This window comes from Chelonoidis abingdonii, chromosome 1 (assembly GCF_003597395.2).
Source record: "Chelonoidis abingdonii isolate Lonesome George chromosome 1, CheloAbing_2.0, whole genome shotgun sequence".
Classification (NCBI taxonomy): Eukaryota; Metazoa; Chordata; order Testudines; family Testudinidae; genus Chelonoidis; species Chelonoidis abingdonii.
The window spans coordinates 38,511,169-38,538,218 of record NC_133769.1 but is presented as its reverse complement, the minus strand read 5'-3'; the positions used below and the strand labels follow the sequence as shown (position 1 = coordinate 38,538,218).

At 42.8% G+C, this 27,050-nt stretch overlaps 1 protein-coding gene across 4 annotated transcripts; it reads left to right on the top strand.

The window, feature by feature from the left end:
- Positions 1–2,877: 2,877 nt before the first annotated feature.
- Positions 2,878–24,884, top strand: ALG12 (ALG12 alpha-1,6-mannosyltransferase). 4 transcript variants are annotated; one of them, XM_032776494.2, is made up of 10 exons: positions 2,878–2,981; positions 11,156–11,318; positions 11,488–11,620; positions 12,728–12,901; positions 15,003–15,197; positions 16,352–16,455; positions 17,611–17,834; positions 19,270–19,439; positions 19,642–19,717; positions 23,996–24,884. In XM_032776494.2, the coding sequence occupies exons 2-10, from the start codon at positions 11,157–11,159 to the stop codon at positions 24,225–24,227; spliced, it is 1,470 nt and encodes a 489-aa protein (XP_032632385.1). In that variant the 5' UTR covers positions 2,878–2,981; position 11,156; the 3' UTR covers positions 24,228–24,884. The 4 variants fall into 4 exon arrangements, with proteins under 4 accessions (XP_032632385.1, XP_032632387.1, XP_032632386.1 ...); XM_032776495.2 differs by having other exon boundaries at positions 2,923–2,955; XM_032776496.2 differs by lacking the exon at positions 11,156–11,318 and having other exon boundaries at positions 2,912–2,981.
- Positions 24,885–27,050: the final 2,166 nt, after the last annotated feature.

Genomic DNA, 27,050 nt, shown 5'->3' with positions numbered 1-27,050 from the left:
AATAAGCTTTATTGAAACAATATTAAATAATATGAAACAACTATTAAAAAGTAATCAAATAAGTGTAATAGGTAAGCAATATTTATGACTTCCACAACATGTGAAGTTGTGATAGGTGCTTACAAAAACGTAAAACAAGATTTTGATGCTTACAATCAAATATTATATTAGACAAAGGGATGAAAGGCAACAGGGAGAGGGGGAGAAGACAGATGGAAAGAAAGGTAAATTACAATAGTACATGATACCTAGATTGTCGTTTGCATAATGAAGTTCAATAAAGACAAATGCAAAGTGCTCCACTTAGGAAGGAACAATCAGTTTCACACATACAGAATGTGAAGAGACTATCTAGGAAGCAGTATGGCAGAAAGAGATCTAGGGGTCATAGCAGACCACAAGCTAAATATGAGTCAACAGTGTGATACTGTTGCAAAAAAAGCAAATGTGATTCTGGGATGCATTAACAGGAGTGTTGTAAACAAGACACGAGAAATCATTCTTCCGCTCTACTCTGCGCTGGTTAGGCCTCAACTGGAGTATTGTGTCCAGTTTTGGGACCGCATTTCAAGAAAGATCTGGAGAAATCTGGAGAGGTCCAGAGAAGAGCACACAAGAATGATTAAAGTCTTGAGAACATGACCATGAAGGAAGCTGAAAGATTGGGTTTATTTAGTTTGGAAAAAGAGAAGACTGAGGGGACATGATAGCAGTTTTCAGGTATCTAAAAGGGTGTCATCAGAGGAGGGAAAAAACTTGTTCACCTTAGCCACTAATGATAGATGAAGAAGCAATGGGCTTCAACTGCAGCAATGGAGATTTAGTTGCGACATTAGAAAAAGTTCCTAACTGTCAGGTGGTTGGACACTGGAATAAATTGCCTAGGGAGGTTGTGGAATCTCATCTCTGGAGATATTTAAGAGTAGGTTATATAAATGTCTATCAGGATGGCTAGACAGTATTTGGTCCTGCCCTGAGGCAGGCCTGGACTCGATAGCCTCTCGATCCCTTCCAGTCTAGAGTCTATAATAAGGTTCTGGCAGGGCCGGTGCAACCATTTAGGCAAACTAGGCAGCCGCTGGCGCCTAGTGGTTGGGGGCACCTAAAAGCCCCCTCAGGTGAGGAAATGGAGGTGAGCTGGCTGGGGGCGCACGGAAGAGGTCTGCCGCAATAACGAGGGGGGGGGGGCGCACAGAGGAAACAGCTCCCCGCCCCAGCTCACCTTGCTCTGCCTCCTCCGCTGAGCACACAGCCCAGCTCCAAAGTCTCCTCCAATCAGCGCCGCAAGCCTGGGGGAGGAGAATTAGAACAGCGCCATGTGCTCAGTGGAGGATGCAGAACCGAGGTGAGCTGGGGCAGGCTACTCAGCAGGGTTAGCTTCCGCAGGAGGCTCCCGCATGCAGGGTTGGCTGCTGGTGTGGGGAAGGGGAAAGTCTCCCCAGGCAGGGTTACTGCCGGCGGGAGAGGAAGAGTGGGAAGTCTCCCTAGGCAGGCTTAGTGCCGGTGGATGGGCATAGCTGCCCGCAGGGTTAGCTGCCAGCGGGTGCCGATGTGGGCAGCCCCCCGCGGGAGCGGGAAGTGTGTCGCTGTAGAGGGTATCGTGGGGGGTAGCTGCTGTCAGTGCGGTGGGAGGCTCCCCGGGGGGGGGCTGATGTAGTCTGCTTCGTGGGGGGCCGGGGTTAGCTGGGGGGGTTGCAAGTGAAGTTTCGCCTAGGGCTGCGAACTTCCTTGCACGCGGGTTGGGTTCTGGAATAGTCTTTATTAAGATTGGGATTTCGCTCACATTCTCATATGGCAGCCATGAAACCAGCATCACTGAAGTCAAGGGGCCGGGATTATATCTCAATACTGGGATTGTATGTCCCACACATATAGTTCTCTCTCACACACACACAGAACGGTAGAGCCGGAGCAGACCCGTTCCCGCAGCTGGACGCACAACCGGGCGGAGAAGCGCTTGAATGAACCACTGCCCAATTTGCTGAGTCTCAATCCCTATTCAGCTCAGCGCCCCAAAACGAGATGCGAACTGAGCATATTCATCTCCCAGTACGGTGAGGCGCCGGCCGCCCTCTGCTCACCAGAGCCCCGGACCGGGAGTGAGGCTCTGTCGGGGATCGGCGCAAGCTGGGAGCTCCCGTGCTCTCGGAGCCCCGGACGCCTGATTCCATGTCCGGGGCACCGTGTGGCCGCTAACGCCCGCCTCTGCGGGCTCCCGGCCGCCCCCCGCAAGCCCCACCTGGTTGAAGGTCCGCGATGCCCCGTGCAGTGCTGCAGCCCATGAGCGGGCCTGCTGGCCGGGCGCCCCGAGGCCGAGGGTGGCTGGTCCTAGCGGCAAGGCGACGCACAGCACGAGCGCCGCGGCCACCAGCGCGCAGCCGCCCCGGAGCCAGGGTCTCATGGCGCGGGGCAGGGGGAGCGGGGAGCTGCCACCCCTCGCTCAGGAGCCGGCTACCGACAGCGCCACACGACCCCCCACAGCCACCCTAGCAACCAGCAAACCGAGCCGGTCCGCCGGACCCAGCTGCTGCCCCCATTCGGATTTCCGTGTCAGCTCCACGCGTACTCCAATCCCAGCGCCCATTGGAGCAGACAGTGAGCCCGTAGGAACGTGGGCCAATCAGAGCTCGCCACGCTCGGGGCCAATGAGAATCCACGTGTAGGCACAAGGCGAGGGTGGGCAGGAAGCCAGAGGAGAAAGAGCGATGGGCGGGGCCGACTGCAGGCTCAGCGGCCATCTTGAGTTCGGGCAGCCGGGAGCCCGGCAGTGACCTCGTACCAGTCGCCCATTTCTGTTAGACGCTGCGCGTACAGGGACTTGTATGCCTGTTGTGGGCGCTTTGCCCGAATCCAACATGGCCGCCTGACGCCTCTAGTACGGTCAGGTGACCTGAGCCGCCTCGCTGTTACGTGCCCCCTGTGTGAGGCGGGCACGTGGCTGACGGGCTGTAGCTGGTAAGTTCAGGCGGCTGCGGAGGCAGGTTTGCCCTGGCTGCTAGGGGTGGGAGTAGCTGGCTAGCCTGCAGCCCCTTCCAGACCTCGGTCTTCTCACCTGTGGGGCCCCCGTCACGCGCGGCGCCGGTGCTTCCAGGGGAAGCGAAAGGGGACTCTGAGGAGGAGGGAGATTCGTTTGACGTGCTGTGTTCACGCGTGACCGTGTGGTAGGCACGTCGCTATGGGACACTGTATGAGCTCCGCCGACTCCGCTCCCCACAGCGCTCTGCAGCGGACTGGGTGGAGCTGTCTGGCTAGCTAGGCGCCCACGGGCAGAGCTGGGGCCCCCAGTGGAAGGGGGTGGGGGTTCACTAATGCGTGGAAGAGGCCAGGGGTCCCGTCCGACGGCGCTGGCTGCTCGAAGAACGCACACACCGTAATAATAAAGTGCAGCGAGGGGCCTATCGGGACATGCCTCAGCCCTGCCAGCATGGGAAAGCGACTGAACTGGGTCATTGAGGAAGCTGGGTGGAGGGTGTAGGAATCTAAGCGCTCGGCCATGCGTTTAAAATTAAACCAGGATAAAAAATTCACAAAAGTTTGTCTTTTGACAACATATGTATAAATATTCACATCACACAACTATAAAGAGTGTATTTGTACTCATATCTCTGCAGCCATTCATTTCTGTCAAATACCCTTCCTTTAAAGGAAAACTGCACTGATTGGCTCTAACACCTGGAAAGTATCCCCAACAAGGTCATAAAAAGACAAACGTGGATTGTGTTAACATTTATTAGGATATTGTGTAGGGCTGTCAAGTGATTTAAAAAATGTATTGTGGAATTAATTGCCCTGTTAATAATAGAATACCATTTTTTAAATTTTTTTGACATTTTGTCATTTTCAAATAAATTGATTTCAGTTACAACACACAATGCCAAAGTGTACAGTGCTCCCTTTATATTTATTTTTATTACAAATATCTGCACTGTAAAAAACCAAAAGAAATAGTATTTTTCAATTCACTTAATACAAGTACTGTAGTGCAATCTCTTTATTGTGAAAGTTGAACCAACAAATGTAGAATTATGTACAAAAAATAACCATTCAAAAACAAAACAATGTAAAACTTTAGTGCCTGTAAGTCCACTCAGTCCTACTTCTTGTTCAGCCAGTTGCTCAGACAAACAAATTTGGTTACAATTTTCAAAAGATAATGCTGCCCACTTCTTGTTTTCAATGTCACCTGAAAGTGAGAACAGGTATTTGCATGGAACTGTTGTAGCTAGTGTCATAAGCATCTTTCCCAATTCTGAACCTTAGCGTCCAGAAATCTGGGTGCCTAACGTGAACCTCCAAGCTTAATTACCAGCTTGGATCTTATCTCGCTGCCACCAGACAGGAATTACAGCGCCTGCCTCGCTCTGGTCCCCCAAACTTTCCCTGGAGGGACCCCAAGACCCAGAAGCTCTGAGTCTTACCGGCAAGGGAAATAACCCACTTCCCTTCCCCCTCTCTCTCCCACCAATCTGACCTTAGCGTCCAGAAATCTGGGTGCCTAACGTGAACCTCCAAGCTTAATTACCAGCTTGGATCTTATCTCGCTGCCACCAGACAGGAATTACAGCGCCTGCCTCGCTCTGGTCCCCCAAACTTTCCTGGAGGGACCCCAAGACCCAGAACCTCTGAGTCTTACCGCAAGGGAAATAACCCACTTCCCTCCCCTCTCTATCCCACCCAGACTTTCTCTTGGGCTACACCTGAGAGTACTGATCAATCTCTTACATCACAATACCAAGAAGCATGTCTCCTCTATTCCATAAAGAGACAAACCCAAATACAAGGAGACAGAATGAGTCTATCTCTTCCCTCCCACCAATTGCCTGGTGCTGCAGGCTATCTTCGGTAGATCTAAACACAAAGAGATTCCCCTCCCCTCGTTCCTTAGCCTACCCAGAGAGAAAAACTCAAAAAAGTCTTAAAAAGAAACTTTATAAAAAAGAAAGAAAGAAAAAGACATCAAATATTCTCTGTATCAAGATGACAAAACAGGGTATGCTTATAAGAAAAATATGAATAAACAGTCTGATTCAAAAGATATCCAATTTGAAGACATTCCAGCAAGCTGCACACATGTAAATACAACCAAAACAACATAAAAGCCCTATATTGTTTTTCTACCTGTACTTACAATTTGGAACCAGAAGATTAGAAGATAGAAGACTTTTCTATTTTTAAACTCGAAGACTAATCACCCAGGCTTTCTTTTTCTTTCCCCCGAGGGTGGGTTATAATACGGTGATGTCCCGTGCACATCCATATAGTCTTTCTGGTTAACATCTTCTTGAGTTCGGGAAAATCAAAGAATAGGCTGTTTTGGACTGCAAATTGCGGAGAAAACTTGAAAACTTTCATGAGACAATGGGAGTAACAGGCTTACCAAAATATTAGGTCTCTGATTAATCACCAGTTAACTGCAGAGATTAACTCCAAAAATTGTGATTAAAAACATTATATGATTAATCGCACCGTAAACATAGAATACACACCACTACACCATCTTATTAAATATTTGGGATGGTTTTCTACATTTTCAAATATATGGATGTTTATTACAACACAGGAATACGAAGTGTGAAGTTCTCACTTCATATTGTTGATTACAAAATATCTGCACTGCGCAAAAATGATCAAAAATGTATTTCTCTCCCCCTTCACCTCACTTCGCTCCACTCCTCCGCCCACTCCCTTTCTATCGTGAACGTCTTGTAACTTACACAATGTAGGGCGTTTTTTTTTGTTATTAACTGCACTCAAAAACAAAACAATGTAAAACTGTGGAGCTACCAAGTTTCCACTCCAGTCCTATTCTGATTCAGCATGCGCCAGACAAACAGCCTCGTCCTTACCCTTTACGGGCGATATCATTGCGGCCCTTCCCTATTTACCATCGCTCACACTTACAGTCGAGAAAAGAGGCATTTGCATAGCCCTTTTATAGCCAGCACCTGCAAGGTATTTTATGTGCCGCTATGCTAAACATTTCATACCCTTCATTGCTTCTGCCACCATTCCAGAGGACATGGCTTCCGTGCTGGATGATGCTCATTAAAAAAATGTTTGTACCAAATATTGGACTGAACTTCTTGGGGGAGAACTGTTTGTCTGCCTGTTCTGTTTTTACCCACATTCTGCCACATATTTCATGTTATAGCACGTCTCAGATGATGATTCCAGCCTTGTTCTTTTTAACGGGCCCTTCCCACGAATATTTGACAAGACACAAAGAAGGTACCATGTGAGATTTTCTAAACCTCTCTCCCGCCCTCCCCCCACAGGCTTTCAGATATTGAAGTGGCCATCCAAATCTGAGAAGGGATGAGGTGTGGGAGATCCGCTCTTATGAAAGTCTAAAAAGAGCACAGTTCCAGATAAGGACCACTCTACCGACCCCCCTGCAAACCACCCAAAAAGAAACCAAACTTTCCTGTTTGTGAATCGGACTAGGGTGATAAAAAATGAACATGCATTTGATACTGCTCTTGATTGGATTTTGTATCGACAGAACCTGTTTCATCAGATAGACGCATGTCCCCTTGGACATGGTGGCTGAAGCAATGAAGGGACATATGATCTTCAGTGCCAGCTGGACAAGTAAATATCTTGTGACGCTAGCTGTCATAAATAATAGCTAGGGTTAATGTTTATGTTGACCTGTGAAAGGGTTAACAAAGGGAACCAAACACCTGACCCAGAGGACCAATCAGGAAACCGGACTTTTTTCAAAGTAGGGAGGGAATTTTGGGGTCTGAGTCTTTTGTCTGTCTCTCAGCTATGAAAAGGTTCTCTTTTAAGGTCACCTTCAAAACACATTGTCAAAACAGCTGATACAGCTCAAGTAAAGAAAACTATCCTGATTGTGGCAAATCCCAAAGGGATGTATCTTCCTTGCAGCATCCTAATTCTGAATGCACTTTGAGTTAAATAAAAAAGAAAAGAAAACCTCTTTGTTAAAATGTTAATGTTGCAAAACCAAGCACTCTAAAGTTGAGATTGTACAGGCAATCCTAACTCAGTTCACTGATGAGTATGCAGTCTTTAATTACATGATCACTTAGTATTTTTTCTACAGGACCTCTGCTTTCATCCAGCAGAGAATCCTGTGGCACCTTATAGACTAACAGACGTTTTGGAGTGTGAGCTTTCGTGGGTGAATACCCACTTCATCAGATGCAGGTAGTGGAAATTTCCAGGGGTAGGTATATATATGCTAGCAAGCAAGCTGGAGATAAACGAGGTTAGTTCAATCAGGAGGAGGGGCTTTCTAGCAGTAGAGGTGTGAAAACAAGGGAGGAGAAACTGGTTCCTGTAATTGGCAAGCATTCACAATCTTTGTTAGTCCAGAGCTGATGGTGTCAAATTTGCAGATGAACGAAGCTCAGCAGTTTCACTTTGAAGTCTGGTCCTGAAGTTTTTTGCTGCCAGAATGGCCACTTAAGGTCTGCTATAGTGGCCAGGAGGTTGAAGTGCTCTCCTACAGTTTTGTATATTGCCATTCCCTGATATTGATTTGTGTCCATTTATCCTTTCCATAGTGACTGTCCAGTTTGGCCGATGTACATAGCAGAGGGGCATTGCTGGCATATGATGGCGTATATTACATGGTGGACTGCAGGTGGAAACGTGTGATGGTATGGCTGATCTGGTTAGGTCCTGTGATGGTGTCACTGGTGTAGAATATGTGGCAGAGTTGCATCACAGACCTAACCAGAACAGCCAAACCATCACTGTTCATTCACCTGCACATCCACCAATGTAATATACGCCATCATATGCCAGCAATGCCCCTCTGCTATGTACATCGGCCAAACTGGACAGTCACTATGGAAAAGGATAAATGGACACAAATCAGATATCTGTTAGTCTATAAGGTGCCACAGGATTCTCTGCTGCTTTTACAGATCAGACTAACACGGCTACCCCTCTAATACTTGCTTTCATCCAGTGTACTGTGAACATGCTTTGGGTAGAAATCAAGGTTATACAGTGAATGAAGGTCTGTAGACCACTGACTCATTTGTTGTAGAAGTTGGAAGGCTTGTAGTGAATGAGGCAGGGGACTGCAGGAAGAGAAAGGATGGTCTCATGGTTAAGGCAGTTGAATGGGACCCTGGATAATTGGATTCTATCCCTGCCTCTGCCAGAGAGTTCCTATGTGATGTGATGTGTCCCAGTCTTCCTTTTGGCTTGTGTGTTGGTCTCCCCTCTCTGCCCTTTTCCCTTCTACATTCCAGTTAAGTTACCTCCCTCTCCTCTATACTGCCTGGGTGCTATCAGGGATTGACCATTCAGGATTGAGAGGGGCAGGGGAAGAGGTTAGCCCTGCGCACAGAGTCTCTCTGATGTCTTCCTCATCAGTGCTGGGTCTATACACCCTAACACACACCTGCTCATAGAATGTGTCCTTTTCAGTGCCACCTGCTGTGTTTATTGGTGCATACATGGATTATTGTACCTTTGATGTGTCTTATTTATAGTCTGTCATTAATCTGTTGTTCACTGGCTCGCAAGCCAGAGGGTCTTCACTGTGATATTATCCAGCATAATTCATACACCTCTTTTGTGCATTCATCTTCCTGAGTGTAAGATTGTAGCCTCAGCCACCATCTTGCCACTCCCTACCCATCTTGTCTCATTGACACCATGTTCAGATGGTACTTCTTCATTTCTTATGTAACTTGTGCCAGCTTTCCTGTACTATAAAAAGTACACCTCTACCCCGATATAACGTGACCCAATATAGCATGAATTCAGATATAACGCGGTAAAGCAGCGCTCTGGGGGTGGGGGGGCTGTGCACGCCAGCGGATCAAAACAAGTTTGATATAACGCAGTTTCACCTATAACGCAGTAAGATTTTTTGGCTCCCGAGGACAGCGTTATATCGGGGTAGAGGTGTATATACATTCCACATCCTGTTGTGGTTACAGATTTGGTTATCAGGATTCAATATCTTGAGATCTCAGCTTTCTTCTGGCTTTCGCTGATAACTGTCATACTTGAGTTTTGACCTTCATCTCTACCTGCCATTCTCAAATTTCAGTTTGACTGAACTGTTTCAGTTGCATTAAGGTTTTACTGGTATGGGTAGCAAACCTAACAGCAAAACCCTCCTTTTTTATCCAGCCTTCGGACTGGCACTTTTGCTAATATGTGGCAGTGGCAAAAGTTACAAACCAAGAAAAATGAGGAAAAAAATATTTTGTGTAAAACCAAACTGACTTCTGGATATATCATCAACAGCGTTGGAACCTTTAGTTTTACAGTACAGACCTCTGGGGTAACACAGTAATTGGTAGTAGGTTGTCATTCTCTCTAAGGGCCAAATAGTATCGGGAGATGAGACACACACTTTGCCAGTGGGTTTCACAGGTATTTGCTGACAGCAGGGGAATGGTCAGACTCAGGAATCCTGGGGTCAATTCCAGGTTCTCGACGTGTACATGTTCTAGTAGTTATAGACCATTATACTTCTGATCCCTTCTATTTCTGCCCCTCATTCTGTCTGGTCCCTGTCCTTCTTTTGACTTGTGTATTGGTCTCCCCTCTCTGCTCTTCTCCCTTCTACATTCCAGTTAAGTTACCTCCCTCTCCTCTATACTGCCTGGGTGCTATCAGGGGGCATTGAGAGCACATAAGAGAGAGACTCCTTGCTCACAGTTCCAGTGTATGGCACCACAGTGGCCCATGGCAGTTAGGAGGAGCAATTACAAAGAAAGTTCTGTTCAGCACTCACATTCTGAGCGTCATCAGCAATGATGTAGTCCTAAACTGCAGTGTCTCCACACCAGCCTGATCCTTTAAGCCTCATGCTGCTCTAACTCTGCCCCCACTCTGTAAGGGGTGGTGCACAGTAGTGTAGCTGAGCCAGAACACCATGCTGGTGCATTCCAGTTCCACTGCGCCACTATTCCTCGGTTGCTCTGTGGGGATGAAACATGTGCCGCCTAGCCAGCATGTAGGACAGGGATCGGCAGTCGTTGCTGCGCGGCCCACCACGTAAGTGAGGTAAGCACCCTGGCGGGCTGGGCCGGTTTGTTTACCTTCCACATCCACAGGTTCGACCAATCGCGGCTCCAGGCCAATGAGGGTGGAAGCGACAACCAGCACATCCCTCAGCCCATGCCACTTCCCACAGCCCCTATTGGCTTGGGATGGCAAACCGCGGCCAGTGAGAGCCGCGATTGGCAGAACCTGCAGATGCGGCAAGTAAACAAACTGGCCTAGCCTGCCAGGGCTTTCTCTGGTGGGCCGCATGCCAAAGGTTGCTGATCCCTGACGTAGGATGGGGAGGGGGGTGTCGGGGGGAGGAACATGATGTCTGCAGACAGAATCTGCAGAGAATTTAACTACCATGCTCTAACATCCCCTTACTGAGCATGGGTGAATTACAATTTTCAGAGGTGTAACTTGGGCAAATTTGAGTAGATTTTCATGGGAACAGCAAAAGGCACAGTCCTGGCACCAGGATGAGTTTCAGTTGTAAGAATTTTTTAAACATGGGGAAAATATATTGTTTTGCCCTAATTTTGTTCTTGTAAACATCTGAACTGGATTTCTGGAAATTGCCTCAGAAATAAGCTTGGCTCTGTCACCAACAGAAGTTGGTCCAATAAAAAATATAATCTCACTTACCTTGTCTCTCTAATATCCTAGGACCCACATGGCTACAACAACGCTGCATACAATCATTAAAGTCAGACCATTTCACACCACAGGAATAGGCAAATTACAAAGATATGGGACCTGCACAGAAAACACTGTGCCACCAGCTCCTTCTCTTTTATGCTTGTGGTGGCAGTATGCTATGTGGAGAAAAGTTGTCTCTTATGATAGAGCATGAGACATTAAGACTTCATAGATCAAAACCTTAAACTTCAGGCAGTCAGTGCAAAGCGTGGAACAATGGCTGAGTATGCTCTTGGCAAGATACTCCACTTTGTTAATATATATGAAAACCTGACTGATTATTTGATCTGTTAGTCATGCACTAGGCTACAGGTACAATAACATTGTCTTTCCCTTTATATTTTAATAAAATGCATAAGTCTTTCCTTTTTCCCTTGTAGGCACATTGTCATGCTGTTAATATGATTTCATTTTTTCCCCTTGTCAGCTTTGATCGCTGATAACAGACTATTGTGTATTTCATGTCCAGCATGGCTGAGAAGAGGAGCACAGGTGGACAGTCACTCCTGCTGTTACTGATCATTGCTGTGGCCTTTGCACATTTAACTGTCTGTCCATTTACAAAAGTGGAGGAGAGTTTCAACCTCCAAGCCATCCATGACATTGTGTACCACAGACTGGACTTGGAGAAGGTGAATAGGAGTTTATGGTCTGTTCAAGATAACCATCTCTCTCTTTCTTGACCAGCACAAATGCAACATGAAGCATAAGAGCATTATTTATTTAGTTCTGCTACACTCATCTGTTCTTAGATGTTATTTCTAGCTTGCCTGTCTTACTGAGCCTTTATTTTCTTTGCAGTACGACCATCATGAATTTCCTGGAGTTGTTCCAAGAACGTTTCTTGGACCAGTCTTTATTGCTGTGCTTTCCAGCCCAGCTATATTTGTGCTGTCTAGGTTGCAGATGTCCAAGTTTTACTCCCAACTGATAGGTATGAACCTTAAATCAGGTCTGAAAGGAGATCTTGTACAGTGCTGTATTCTGCAGTACTGGTCTGTAACACAGTTGTAAGATATAATGGTTTTGATCAATGCTAGAGAATATGGTAGTATATTTATTTTATAAGGGAACTTGCAAGACTGGAGTTGTTTAACTTAATGCTAACTTAAAGATTCCACCATCCTTTTTGGACCAGGTAAACAACACAAAGAAAGTTGTACTAAAGTAACAGAGTTCTAACAGCAGCAGAGAATCCTGTGTGTGTCTGACGAAGTGGGTATTCACCCACGAAAGCTCACGCTCCAAAACGTCTGTTAGTCTATAAGGTGCCACAGGATTCTCTGCTGCTTTTACAGATCCATACTAACACGGCTACCCCTTTGATAGAGTTCTAACAGAAAACTGAGGGGAATGGGGGAAGGGAATTCAGAATTCACTTCCAAGATTTTCTGCATATATTGTGTTTTATTTAGACATACCAGCATCTATTGGTAGTCTGGTGGGTCTGTCTACCTGCTTGGGGACAAAACAGTCAGCCACACCCATCCACCCACACCCTGGGGGCTGGGGATCAGGGAAGTGTTTGTCTGTCTTAGTCCTCCTTCTCTGAACGATTTGAGTCCTCAATTATATCTTCCTGCTGGGAATCAGCGCCAATCATTGGCTGCGGCTTAGCTGGATTTGGTCATTCCTAGCACCTGTCTTCTGGGATTGTCCTTTGGTCAGGGTTTGCTGCTCCCTGGCTTCGCAGGCCCTTAAAGGGGCAGACCACACTGCTACACCACCCCACATAACATAATTCACAGAACTCAACCCTTGCGCTACTGAGTCACAATCAAACAAGGATGGATTGCATTGGAAACACTACCTTAAATACTTTTTTCTTTTAAGTCTGATCTAAAATATTGTATTGTAACATAATTTGCCTGTTTCTTTATACACTCCTTACACCATCTTTTAAATATTGCACTACTTAAAATATTCTTTGTATTTGTGCAATAGTAATTTAATATTTCTTAACATTCCTCTTTGTTGTTGCCTCCATCAATAAGCACCCTGACATTGCTTTCTTATCTATAATTTTTTTTCCTCTCAAAAGTCCGAGGAAGTTTGGGGCTTAGTGTGATTTACGCACTATGGAAATTAAAGAAAGAAGTTAGAAAGCAGTTTGGATCAACTGTATCGACGATCTTCTGTCTAATAACTGTTACTCAGTTTCATCTAATGTTTTATTGCACTCGAACACTTCCCAATATGTTCGCACTTCCTGTTGGTAAGCATTTATTTTGAGGATGTCATTTATATTTTGAAATTACTTCTATTTGTAGTGATAGTGAATGCATATGGTAGGGGTGGCCAACCTGAGCCTGAGAAGGAGCCAGAATTTACCAAAGAGCCACAGTAATACGTCAGCAGCCCCCCATCAGCTTTCACCCCCTCCCCCCATTCCCAGCACCTTCCGCCCACCGGCAGCCCCACCAATCAGCCAGGGCCGGCTCCAGGGGTTTTGCCACCCCAAGCAGGGGAAAAAAAAAAAGTTGCGATCGCGATCTGCGGCAATTCAGCGGGAGGTCCTTCGCTCCGAACGGGAGTGAGGGACCCTCTGCTGAATTGCCACCGAATACTTGAAAGTGCCGCCCTGCTCCGGAGTTGTCGCCCCAAGCACCTGCTTGATAAGCTGGTTCCTGGAGCCAGCCCTGCAATCAGCGCCTCCTCCTCCCTCCCCTCCCCTCCCCTCCCAATCAGCTGTTTCATGGCATGCAGGAGGCTCTGGGGGGGGAGGAGGAGGAGCAGGAGCAGGAGCGAGGGCATGGAGCTCAGAGGGGGTGGTGGGAAGGGGTGGAGAGGGGGCAGGGCAGAGCTAGTGATTGAGCACCCCCCAGCACACTGGAAAGTTGGCACCTGTAGCTCCAGCCCCGGTGCCTATACAAGGAGCCGCATATTAACTTCTGAAGAGCCGCATGTGGCTCCGGAGCCACAGGTTGGCTCCTGGCATATGGACAAATGAATGCAGTCAGACCAAGTTAATGTATATATGCCTGATGGCTGAACTGTGTGGTAAGGAGTATGGAGAACTGTGGTTGTATGTTTTATAGCATATGTATTAAAATAATTTGTTAAACTGAACTTGTATTTAAGCTAAATATATAGGGAGTTTACAAAGTGACTTTGATTAAGTTGAGATTTGACTACATTTATTTGATTTATAAAACATGCGGCCATTGCACAACCTCTGGACATTCTTGCAATTTAATAATCTGTAGTAAAGGTAAAGCTAGTCTGTGCAGGAGACAGAGCTACCTCAGGGGCCAGTCCAAGACTATGCAATGAACTCCCTTCCGAAATAAGAACCATCAGAAACCTCACCACCTCTCTCTCCAAGTGCAATATGCTCTTCTTTGACTTGATCTAAATGCATTTTAAAAATAAAAAATCCTCCAAACCAGAAGATTCCACTGCACACACAATTCTACACCTGGAGAGAGGATGGGAGAAACCATCAGCCACGTGTGGCAGATATTAGTTATGTCACTTAATGCACTACTGGAAAGTGCTCAGATGAGGGCAGTGTAAGAACCTATATAGAACAGAATAAAAACAAATTAAATCATCAGATGACTATTGTACAGCAATAACCTTTTCAAAGCACTACAAGGTACTGAGACTCCTAAAATACTTTTCTACTTTTAGCCTTTCATACAAGCAATTGCTGTAATTTCCACATGAATGCTTTGTGATCATGACTGGACTTCAATATGATATTTGTTAGGATGTGGCCTGCACTATGAAAAAAGTAGAGAACCCATCGTGTATAGAGATGTGATACATGTGCACCTAGCCACTCAAATGTATTCATATTTCCTTGTTCTTAGGAAACGCAGGGTACAGTTTCTTCTTGATGCTTGGATTTGAGTGCCATTAGCATTAGTGCAAGATATGCATAGGTCATGAGAATAACAAGCACACTAGCTGTCACTGAATAAATTATAATAGTAATTACCATACCACTTAGATTCAGAAAAGCTTTCAGTACCCTGTCACGAGTAGAGTAGTTCATGTCACTCATTAAATATACTCTCTGAGGAGGGATTCCAGACTCCTTCCTTTGTGATACATCCGTTCCTACTTAGCTAGTGCATCAAACTAGAGTACTTTACAAAGGGCCCCATTCTGCATACATTTTTCTGGCTTCAGTGAAAGCTTTGCTGCAGTAGGAGTACTGAATAGGACCCAAAATGGTCCTATTCAGGACCATTGAATTAATTCAGTGTATTGATGCAACCAACATCAGGCAGACTTTAATTCAGATACCTGAATTAAAAAAACCTTAAAGATGTCCAGTGGTTAATACAGTGTTTTATATCTTTTTACAGTTCTCTTGGCACTTACATCTTGGATACAGCAAAAGCACGGACCATTTATTTGGTTCTCAGCACTGGCAATTATTGTCTTTAGATCAGAGCTCTGTATCTTCTTAGGCCTGATGCTTCTGGTGACATTACTAAGTAAAAGAATCTCCATTTTAAAGATGCTTTCCCATGCTGTTGCTGCTGGCGTTGTTTGGTTGGGTAAGGAAGTGCTAATTTTTTTCTTTTAATTTAATATCCAATAGTTCTCTTTTCTAAGGTCTTATTTTATTTAAAAATATGCATGCAGGAAATTAATAGAAAGTGAAAGTTAAGAATAAATTCCCTCTATTTTGACCACAAGAAAGCAAATATATTCATTAAACTGGTGAAATTTTACTCTGGGAGAAATGCATGATATTTAGCAAAAATCTTAGGACCATATTGTCTCTTAAACAAAAGGAACTAATATAGTGGCCAGAAAATGCTGCACATTTCAACTTGCAAAGTTTCCTAGAATGCATTGTTATGGTAAGGTGAGATGGAGTTTCCCACTCACAACGGTCAGAGAGGTTGGCCATCATTATCATCAAATGGCCTGAAATCTACCCCCTGTGTAACAAGCTTAGACCGGGAATGAGATGTAATGTGTTGTGATACAATATGATATTTAGGAAGATGGAAGGAGAGAGGCTTACACAAATCAGGTTCTAGGGATAGTTGAGTTGCCTGGTACATGGTATGTTCCCATCCTTTATTATTTCATTTCTTTAATTTGAATAGATTAGGTGTTGGTCACTGCTGAAAGACTGTGAAATCGCCTGGACCTCAAGCCATCTGTGGAGGGATGGAGCATATGTGTGTAGACCCACTGAGCCTCCTCATGGCAACATGGCTCTCTTAAAAAGCATGCTCTCAGAGTCTGCTTGATGTTGGTTGCATCAGTACATTGCCATTTTAGGGTAGCGGGGAGGGTGTTACAGCATGGAGAGGAGAAGCAGTGTAAGATAATTCTGAGCACATCAGCATTCACTTACTCTGCATTACCTGATGGCACTGTGAGATGGAGGATGCTACAGAGAGAAGCCACTCCCTGCTCCACATCCTTCCTGACCCACAGTCCAGACTGTTGTTCACACTGAACACAGTATGAGTCTCTCTCTAATTGTGCCTGTGATTTCTAGAATGAAATGTAAACTGTGCAACCACCTGTGACATTTCTATGTCAGCACAAGACCCAGAGCCTGACCTGGCTCCCATTGGTTTTGATTGGCATTAGATCAGGCTCAAAAGGTGTCCCAGTCTATATTCATCTGTTAGGCAAATGTTCAGTTTGGATGAGCTCCTCAGTCTAAGATATTTTTTTCTTCTTCTAGGTTTAACAGTTGCTGTGGATTCTGTGTTTTGGAGGCAGCTTCTATGGCCGGAGGGGAAAGTGCTTTGGTATAATATAGTTTTAAATAAAAGTTCAAACTGGGGAGTATCCTTTAAATATATATAGGAAAATAAAGACATGGCCTTATGTCAGCTAAACCAAATATTTGTATTGATTTATTCATGGGACTCAGCTGTGACATGATTAAAATGTTTGGCATCAGTGACAGAATTCAGTTGAAATTTACCTTGTGGAGTCCAATTCCAAGACACACCTCTCTCCTGTCCTCCTCTTGGTGCCTGCTCCTGCCTCATTAAAGTCAAAGGAAGCTTTTCCACTGACTTCCATGGGCACAGGATCAAGCTCTTTGTGCAGTCCTCCATTGTCCTTCAGTCTCTTCACTGCCTTATCTTTCCTTCTTCTCTCCCTCCTGGTTGTGAAGTCCATTGTCCTCCTTGTCATCTAGGCCTTGGGCTCATCAACACTGGCAAAAACAGAACCCATCATTCCCCACCAGTACAGTGGTGGCAACAGCGGTTGCAGCTGTAATACATGTAGCCACTAAGAGTAGGGTTAGGTGATCCGGTTGCAAAAACATCTGAATCCTGTCTAAGCTATAGCTTCTGCTGCTGGTAGCGCCAGTGGAACAAAGCTACAACTTTTCCTATGTAGTCATGGCCTTGGTGTCATATTAACTCACCACTACCCCAGGCAGTTATTCCTTTACAAAACCTTTACAATTTGCCCTTTCCTTTTTTGTATTTACTGCTAAGGGCCTGATTTGAAAATCACTCCTTGACTCCTCCTCTCTTACCTCATTGGTTCTAACCTTGAAAAGAGAAGAAGGCTTTTCATGGGAGTGCATTTTATCTCTCTTATCCCCTTGAATCCCACTCCCTTTCCGGCAACGTTTGACTTGCTACCCACTTCTCATTGTCTGACTGTTTAACATTCCCAGCATAGCGTTTGCAATAGGAAGAGATTGGGAAAAGACCAGTGTGTCACTGACTGCAATTGCAAGGGCAGCTGAGTACAAAGAATGGGGGAGAAGGGAAGCTGTCAAGTCCAGGAGCATTTAAAAAAGAAAAAAGATGTTTTCAAATTACTTTGAAATAATTCGGACCAAGGTGATAGCTGTAAACTAAATACACTTATTGCATACTTGCAAAAGTTTTGCAGAATATCTGAAAGGATAAAGTTACTTTAACCCAGACATTTGGTGATGATAATAACATCCTTAACTCCCTTTTCATCATAAAGACTTCTCCCTTCTTGTGGTATTTCTATTCAGCCCTGCCTCGTGCTTTAGGATGCAGCATTATATTTGTGCCTCTAGGAGCAGCAGACAAAAGGACTCGGGTATTAATTCTACCAACGTTGGGTTTTATTTTTTTGTATTCCTTTCTCCCACATAAAGAGCTGCGGTTTATCATATACACTTTCCCCGTCTTCAACATAGTGGCTGCCAAAGGCTGCACACGAATGTAAGTTCAGAGTCATACTTCTTGAAAAGATTATTCTCAGTTCAAAACTTGGTAGTAGCTTACAAGATGCTAGTCAGTTCTTTTGTCATAGGAGAAAGGGAGATTAAATGTAATGTGCTAGCCAAAGGAGGGCATGTGATAGGGCCAGATTTTGTACCTGAACTGTTGTTGCTAGCATTGGCTGCACAGGTTGGAAGTTGGCTGCCTTATACTAGCTCAGCACAAAGCTCAGAAGGTTCTCCCTAGCCACAGTGGGGTGCTCTAGGATTGGACTGTAGGGCATGGGGCCACTCTTTTATGAGCATCCTTCTTCTAACCTAGCAATGCCCCAGGAACATGTTATTTGGGCACCCAGCAGGAGTGAGATGGAAGGCAGAGCTGTGCTTTGGATTGCTAGTTGCCAGCCGGAAAATGGAAGTAGTTTAGCACAGTGGTTCTCAACCTGTTGTCGGACTATGTTTAAGGGGTATGCAAAAGACTTGGACTGAAAACCGATAGAAAAGAATTCAACAGGCAATAGATCTCCAAAGATGTCCGTGCCTCCATTCAAAATTTCCAAAGGGGTCTGCACCTCCATTCGAAAATTTGCAAGGATCCACAAATGAAAAAAGATTGAGAACCACTGGTTTAGCACTCTCTTTGCCATACATACGTGAACCTGTTTGGGAAAGCTTTTGTAACAGTTCCAGAATTTGGCCCATAGTCCTAGCCTTGTAACCAGATAGATAAAATATTATTTATTAAATAAGTCATCAGTTAAGGCCGGAACTGTTACAACACTATACTTAAAATGGGATAGCTATTGTCTGACCATCATTAAAATGATTTAGTAGAAATCTTATTTTATATGCTGTATAAATACAGGTTTTTGTTCTCCTTGATGAATGTGTAACTCCAATTAATGAAAATTATAAGTAGATATCTGCAGCAAGTTGTATCCCCAGCATAGTGTTATAATTCAATTAATTTCACCCACAAGAGAAAGGGAGCAAACTCCAGTGAATAGCTATACTGTTTATTACTTTACTCAGGAGATTACTTAGTGCTAACATTTAACTATAACGTTTATCTTAAAGAACTGAATTAAGTTGTTCAGATAAACAAAGTGAAATTCCAAGAGAATTGTATGTTTATTTCTACAGCTAAAGGTTAAAAACTCAGAAGTGTTAAAGGGTTATATTCTGAGTATTTTATTATTTGTTGTAATTGTAACTATTAATTTGTCATTAAAAATAATTCCTTTAGAATTGGGGGAAAGAAATGCAGTGTTATAATTTTTTCGTTAATATGATCGAACTTGCACCCATCCTCACTCTTGCTTTTGTCCAATAGTGAAACTTTTTTTTTTAAAATGTTCTGCCCCAGTAACTACTTACAAAATGTAAAGGCATGATCAACAGCTAATTTTCATTCTGGTTTTTTTACACCTTCACAGTTTGCATAACTACAAAAAATCCTGGCTATATAAACTAGGATCGCTGTCGGTTATGACACATCTCCTTATTAATGCTGCTTATTCAGGAACATCATTATATGTTTCACATTTCAACTACCCTGGAGGAGTTGCAATACAGAAATTACATGAGCTGGTGCCTTCAACAGCAAGTATGTAAAGTTGATTCGAATGTTAAGCAGTGTTCATCTAACTTCAGTTTTGAGGATTCTTTGCTGTACATTTCTCATAAATACATTAGATATTGTTTATTTTGGAATATTTACATGCATTGTTATGGTTATTTAGCTAATTAGTGACTTAGAGGTGTACTATAGTTACAAGCATTTTGAAATAGCATTGTTTTTGTTCTAGATGTCTCTGTCCATATTGATGTGGCTGCTGCACAGACTGGAATTTCTCGATTTTTGGAAGTCAACTCAAATTGGAGGTATGTCATGAGCAAGGGGTTTTTGTCAAGACAGTAAACATTGTTTTTCCCTCTTGTGTGCATGCATGCCGGCAAACCTGATGGGCACTGAGTCTTACACAGTGTTTGTGTTAAGTCAAAATCAGGGGCAATCCAAATCTTCAGGGAATTTTGATAAAGTCTGTAGGAATTCTCCACCAAACATGGAACGTCTGTGAAGCTTATTTTCTGTTTTTCTCGGACCATTTATTGTTTAAGCACCAGAGATAATTTAAATACACAAGAGGGAAAATCAAAAAATCTCTTAGCTTATTAAACTCAACTATCTTTGGGGTGACTGGATAAAAATGTGTCCGAGATAACCCTCAAAATCCTTTACATCACTGGATCTTGCAAAACACGTTGTGGTAGTCCATCACTTTTCAACTGATGACAGTAGAGTGTAAATAACCTTTTATCCTGATTTTTAAGGACAGTGGCAAATATCTTATATTGAAAAAATATAACAAAATGTTTTGGTATTCGCATGTTCAAATATAGCCTTAGTTATGTGGAATATCTTTTCCATCATATAGAATATCAAACACAACAGTCATGCTCATGGTTGAGGGCATCCACTGAGTGCTTTGGGTAAGATCATCAGGAATGAAGTGGTTAACAATTTTGGCATTTAAGGGGCCCACTGTTAAGATGAACAGGGGAAGTTGATATCTCCAGATACCAGTGTTCCAGTTTCTCAGTGTGCAGGCTAAAAAAGACCACAGTGCACTTTCAGTTCTCAAGGTGATCTCCCCAATGGTCTAGGTCATTTATTTTAAAACGGAAGCTTAGTCAAAAGATATCAGCAAAAGGTGTGCAAAGGAATTGATCTTATGACTATTCAAGGCAATAGACAAACTCCCATTGATAGAATAGGAGCAGAATTTGGTCTGGATTTAAGATAATTCCCAAATTACTTTTACTTGGCCCAGGTCACGATTTTCAGGATCAGACTTATTGTTATCTGTGTTACTGTAATGCCCAGGAGCCCATGTTATGTACAAGGACCTCACAGAGTGAGGCATTGTTTAAAAAAAAAAAAAAAGTTGTAATTTAGTTCTTGGGGTGATCTGAGAACTCATGGTTTTTGGTCAGGGAGGAGGGAAAATGAGAAGGAAGAAGCAAGTAACTTTTGACAGGAATGCAGAAGTTAGCCACTTTGGTACCACTTATTGTTGCTACTTTTTCTCAATCTAATGATAATACTGAATATGTTAAAGGGGACATTTCCTCACAACTGTTCAACTCTCATGTTGGATTGCTCTTCACATGTTGGGATCTGGAGGAAGTTCTAAATCATGAGCTGTCGGAAATAACTGTACAATGTTCCCCCATGTGGTAGGACAGATATGGTAGCTAGAGTGCCCCAATTCCTGTTTATTCAGCAAGCTACTTTACTGAATGTACTTTTGGACTATTTTATGTTTTCTGTATATATTGCCTAATTTTGATGGATTTTAACCAGTTTTTGCTTCCCATTGGTGGTGCAGCATGGAATGTGAGGCCATAATGTGATGGGAAAAAGAAAATAATAGCATTTTGTCACTCTGACAGATGTTGCAGCCTCATATGTAGGGGCAGTTTTTCCCCTCACTGTTATCTTTGCTCATCAGAAAGGTGCCTCAAGGAAAGGCTGATTCATCATAAGGATGAACACAGGAGAGCTCAGGGATAAACAGCAGTGACCTTCATACACACGGGCACCAGGTTCTCATCACACAGCACAATAATGTAAAGAATCAGGGTAGCTCCAGACCTTCGCACTGGCACAAGGAAGCAAGAGCCCTTCAGATGGGTAGAAAATAATTTACTGTCGTCAAAGACTGTAGACATAAAGGGATAATCAGATTTATGGATAGAGTGGCTAAGCAGACTGATGATTCATCAGGATAACTGCAGTGTATAACTAGAAGTGTTTTGAAGTGGCATGCCCAGATATTCTATTTGCCTCAAGACAAATGCAGGAATTCCATTATCTGCCTTCAAAGAGAGACTGAAAGAAACTTTATGGCGATTCTAACATTGGATGGTTCTATAATCTTTTTTGCCTTTCCTCCATTATCATGAACTCTTTGAAACAGGATGAAAGGTGCTGTATGAGCATAAGGTATTATTTTAAAATAATATTTAGGAAAGCTTGCATCGTAATGATAGCTTCTTTACTAGCCCAGAGAGACATTATGGGATTGGAATTGGCCAGATGTGATGTACTCTCCACCAAATGTCCCATCTCAAACGGTAGCTGGGTCTAATAGTCCTTAAACTGCCTAGTCCCTAAAAGGTGGTTTCTTAAGAGAGACGATAAATATGTAGTTTGCATACATTAATGTACCATTACACAGTATATTTACAGGTTTCTTGGGATTCTGCAGAATGTGGTTCATGCTATGGCATCATCTTTGAAATTAGCATTCTTAGTGAGATTTTGCTGGAATGAAGGTTCTGTTTCTATTAACTTTTGTTATCCTTGCCCCTTGACTTCTCCATCACTGAGAGTTGCATCTCAGGGGTGAATACTGAGGGACAAGCAGTTGCTAGAGGATAAATGTATTTCCTGTCAGTTTTTCTCATCAGCTCAATGCTTATTAATGTGATTCAGCCTCAGCAAAGATGAGGCTGATTATTTGATGTAAAAAATAACTTAGATTGATCAGAGCTGAGTTTTAGTGTTAGAGTTTTGGAAACTTTCATTCTGGAATTAAGGCCCTTCCTCTTGCTAATCCACAACTGGCAACTTTAGAGTAACATTCGGATCCCACCAGGGAAGAAACAACTTAGATGTGAAGGATTGGTGGACATACAAGTTGACACGTAAGGAAGTTTGTTTATTCCCTCTTCCTTGCCGCATTGTTGCAAGGTGTAGAAGTCGGAACTCTAATTACAGAAGGGATGCAAATTGATAACTTAAACATAACTTTGGAAATTAGCTAAAGGATATATCTTTATGAATCATTTACGTACAATGGAAAAGATACACATATAATGTGAAAATATAAATACTTCTCATCTTCCCACTATGTGGAACCTAATACATCATGGTACAGAGTCTCATGAAGGCCATGATTTAACCTGAATCATTTACTTAAGAAACACCTGGCAACGCGACCTTCAGGCTGATAGCAAAAAAATGGGCTGTACCTGGAACCAGCTAGAGCGAATGGCCCAGGATAGAGGACTCTGGAGATCTGTGGTTGGCGGCCCATACCCCGATTGGGGTGACAGGCATGAGTGAGTGAGTGAGTGAGTGATTGATTTACTTAAGAAAATAGCATTCCCTTAGGGCTATTATATTTTCATGGACATGCTATGTTTCTATCTATCCTCCTTAATGTATTTATCTTCCCAACAGCCCTGTGCGCTTGGGCTGTTATCTCCATTTTACAGATGGGGAACTGAGGAATGAAGCAACAAGTGACCAGATGACCAAAGGTATTTAGGTGTCTAAAGATGCAGATAGGCAGTGAGGCCTAGATCCTCAGTGGTATTCAGGCATCTAACGCCTGTTGATTTCACTGAGTGTTGGGTATCTAAATGTCTTTGAAGATCTGGGCCCTAATATAATTTACAGAAGTACCTCAGCAGGTTAGGCGCTTTGCATGCATAGACATTTCTGTAAATCATACCAAGTACCGATCTGCATCTTCAGGCATCTAAATGCCTTTGTAACTCTGGCCCCATGGTCACAGGAAGCCTGTGGCAGAGCAGGGAATGGAACCCAGGGACTCTCAAGTCCTACACTAGAACCCTAAACAATAGGTAATCCTTCCTCTTGTTTTATCAGGGGGAGGAGATGATTCAGCACCATCATGTGGGGCCCCCACTGCAACTACCTGCCAGCCTGGGAGAGTGCCCATTCTGCAGCCTAAACCAGTTCTCCCAGAAATAAGTCAAACCCACATAATCAGATCCTAATGAAAGCCAGCCCAGTCCTCTCCCCTGCAAATCACAGGCCTCACTGTAAACCTTTTCTCCACAGCTTTCAAATAGAGGAGCAGAGAGAAAATACACTGTGATCAGCTCACAGGTCTCTATGGACTATCATAGTACCAGCACGATGAGTTGCTAATGCAATGTTTGACTTCCTTTAAACATTAGCACTTATTTCTGTGGCTCACATAATGCAGCATGATGAGAATTAGACTGAGAATCTTTTTGTTCCCTTTATGTTGTTTTTGATAGTACATGTCTATGCAGATAACTAGCAGAAGTTTAGTATGTTCTGAAAAGAATGCAAATAAATCCACTGCATACTCCTTACAGGTATGACAAAAGGGAAGATGTTAAACCTGGGGACCAGCTGATGTTGTCTTATACACACATTCTAATGGAAATGGATCCCATTCAAATATCTCATTACAAGACGACCCATCGGCCACTTGCACATGTATCAGGCATCAGTAAAATTGGGTTGAACCTTACCACACTACCTCCTTTTACTTTAAACTTAAAACCAAAATTAATACTGTTGGAAAAGTTTACTAGCTCTTCTTGACATAACTTCATTAATGGCTTGATAATCTCCACAATTGCAGTTTGCCTTTCTAACAATGCAATTCAGCAGCTGTGGAAAAATACAATCTTTGTATTGATTAATTTATTTACCTAAACCTCTGCTTTTTACATAAATTACAGAAAGCTTTCCAGCATTATGTAAATCCAGTCTACATCATGATTGAGCTGTATGTTGTATGGATCTTCTTTGAAATATTTTCAAGGTCAGCATTATTAAATAAATTGATTAGTTTGGGCCTGTTCACCAATGCAATATATACGTTTTTAAATGCCTGGTATGAAAGATATAATAGAGCAGGCGTATGCTATTCTATGGTATTTAATCTTTGGGCATTACAGATATACTGCTTGATGGTTTTACTGTACAAATTGCTATGTTTTCCACTAAACTGCTATGTGAAACTTTACTAATCTCATTTTGTATTATAGTAAAGCTGCATTCATTGGAGCTTTGTCACTATACATAATTGTGCCTTGTAAGCTGTTAAATAAAGGTACAAGAATCCATTTGAAGAACAATTGTACCTTTTGGCGAGCACCACCCTGAGCTAGAGTTGGATATTAAAAGAGGGTTCATCACATTCTTACACTGAACATGGAGAAAGGACAACTTAAATTTCAGAGACACATATTTGGGATTTTGTTTAATAATCCTTCTTCCCCTCACAACCAAACTATCTTGACATGTGATGAAGACACTTATAAAAACATTCATTTTTATAAATTTCAGAGCATTAAGTTGTCCTGGAAGACTTTTCAAATGGATATGGCTAGAACATATTTAGGAGACAAATGTACTGTGTAGTATAGGTTTGATGATATCTCCTTATGTTTAGAGATCATACTTTGAGACTGATTCACTCAGCTTTCATGCAGTTTAGACTTTAAGCTATATAAACTTTCACACAGACATATGATCAAAATCACCACTGAATCCACCACCTCTCACCAGTAATTCCTGCTAAGTAAACCTGCATAGTTTATTGAAGTAAACAAGGGAAGTGGTGTATCAATTAAAATTGTGACATCTTGTTTTTTCAAACATACTAGATATGGTGAGAGGTCCAGCAGCGTATGAAAATTCAATGCCAGTGACAAGTACTGTATAAACCTGGGAGTTTAGCAATCAAATATATAATTCTTCATTATTGTCTGAAAATTGAAGAGGTAAAATATTTTACTGAACAAAAAGTTTTCCCACTGAAAAAGAAGCAGGTGCTCACCTTCCCCTTCATGGAAGTGTATGTTTACAATTCTAGGATTTTTTATTCTTCTTAAGCCCCCACATACGATTCAGTGCTCATGCATGGGACGAACTGATAATATTGGGTGGAGCCTGCTCCATTGTAGCAGTTCAGGCTTGCCCACACAGTACCTCAGGCAAGGCTGATTCTGCAAAGCCTGTTAATCCAGTCGTTGGCCTCCCTTGAAATTGCCATTGGTGAAGTGCCATCTATTTGATTTTCCTTTGGAAAAAAACTTATCTCACTCCCTCCAGAGCCATCCTAAGCATCAAATAGCATGGAATGCACTGAAAAAAAAAAAAGTGTGTGCAGGCATGTAAGTTTACAAAACACAAAGGAAAGGTTTGAGTGAATTCATCTTTCCAAATCTCAAAGTTCAGATTTTTTTTGGTCTTAAAGTTTTGCAAAACAGCTTCAAAGGCACCAGCATTTAGAAGAGAATGACCTGTTTTCAGGTGTACTGTTAAACAAAGAATAATCTAACTCCTATGAAAGCTTTGATTGAAAAACCTTCCGTTGACTTCAGTGTCTTCTCCCACCCCAAAAAAAGTTTTAATGAAGTAAAGATTAAGGGTGCAGTACCACAGCATGCCACTGAAACAAACACTGTAGAGAAGCAACTATGTATTTTGAGATGGAAGTGGTTAGTATTGCACCATTTACTTTTTTTTTTTTTTTTTTTTTTAAATAATTAGGCTTGTCTTTGGTCCTTTGGATGGCTTTAAGTGAAGTCAGTAAATAGGTAGTGCACTCAGCCATTGCTGACTGAATTTATGAACTAATTTTCCAACTTTTGTGAATGACTAAGTATGGGGTTTTTGTTTTGTTTTTATGGTTGGCTGGTTTTGATAACTTTAAGAAGGCCCCTGACCTAAGCTGCAGCTATCCCTAAGTTTAGAAATATTCTCAGAGGAGAAATAGCACCATTGTGTGTTGCTTTCTTTATGTATGAATCAGCCATACATTTTACAGGCACAAACCTTGTGGGTTTTTTGCAAATATTTTTTTACACTGAAAGTTGTCTTTTAAAAGTTTACCATTTTGGTTAGTTCCTGTAAAATCTGAACTTGTAGATATTGTTGTTAATTAATACATAATGCTTCCAGAACCTTTTAACTTCTAAAGAACCCCAGACCATGTCTTCTTTCAAAATGTTATTCTCTGTTCACAATGAGAAAACAAACCCCGTGCAGTGAAATCTTGCCAGAGATGATCGTTTGGAAAAATATACAACCAGCTTACGCGTATATGCTGCAACCTTATCTTCATTATGTCTTTTTTTTGTGGATGAAATTTCCCTTTTTTTTAAACTAGCAGATTGGCATCAGCAGAGGATGCCTCTGCTGCAGAGCCAGGAAGCCCATGCAAGAGAATCCTCACTGTTAGCTACCTTTGCCCTACTTCCCCCCCCCAAATTTAGGAGTGCTCTTCACAGCACACTTTTATAAACAGTAGGAGACAACCACCCCCACATGCTTACACTTGTAGTTCTGAATGCTTAGATTCCCTCTACACAAATGAGTTTGAAGAATAAACTGCAATAAGAACACAAAACCACA

What these genes read in the sequence shown, in the direction of transcription:
- ALG12 (XM_032776493.2), top strand. Translation starts at nt 11,148, where the DNA reads ATGTCCAGCATGGCTGAGAAGAGGAGCACAGGTGGACAGTCACTCCTG. An exon ending in TATGTTCGCACTTCCTGTTG is followed by an intron (nt 12,902 to 15,002) that starts GTAAGCATTTAT and finishes ATCTTTTTACAG; the next exon opens with TTCTCTTGGCACTTACATCT. An exon ending in GCCAAAGGCTGCACACGAAT is followed by an intron (nt 17,835 to 19,269) that starts GTAAGTTCAGAG and finishes ACACCTTCACAG; the next exon opens with TTTGCATAACTACAAAAAAT.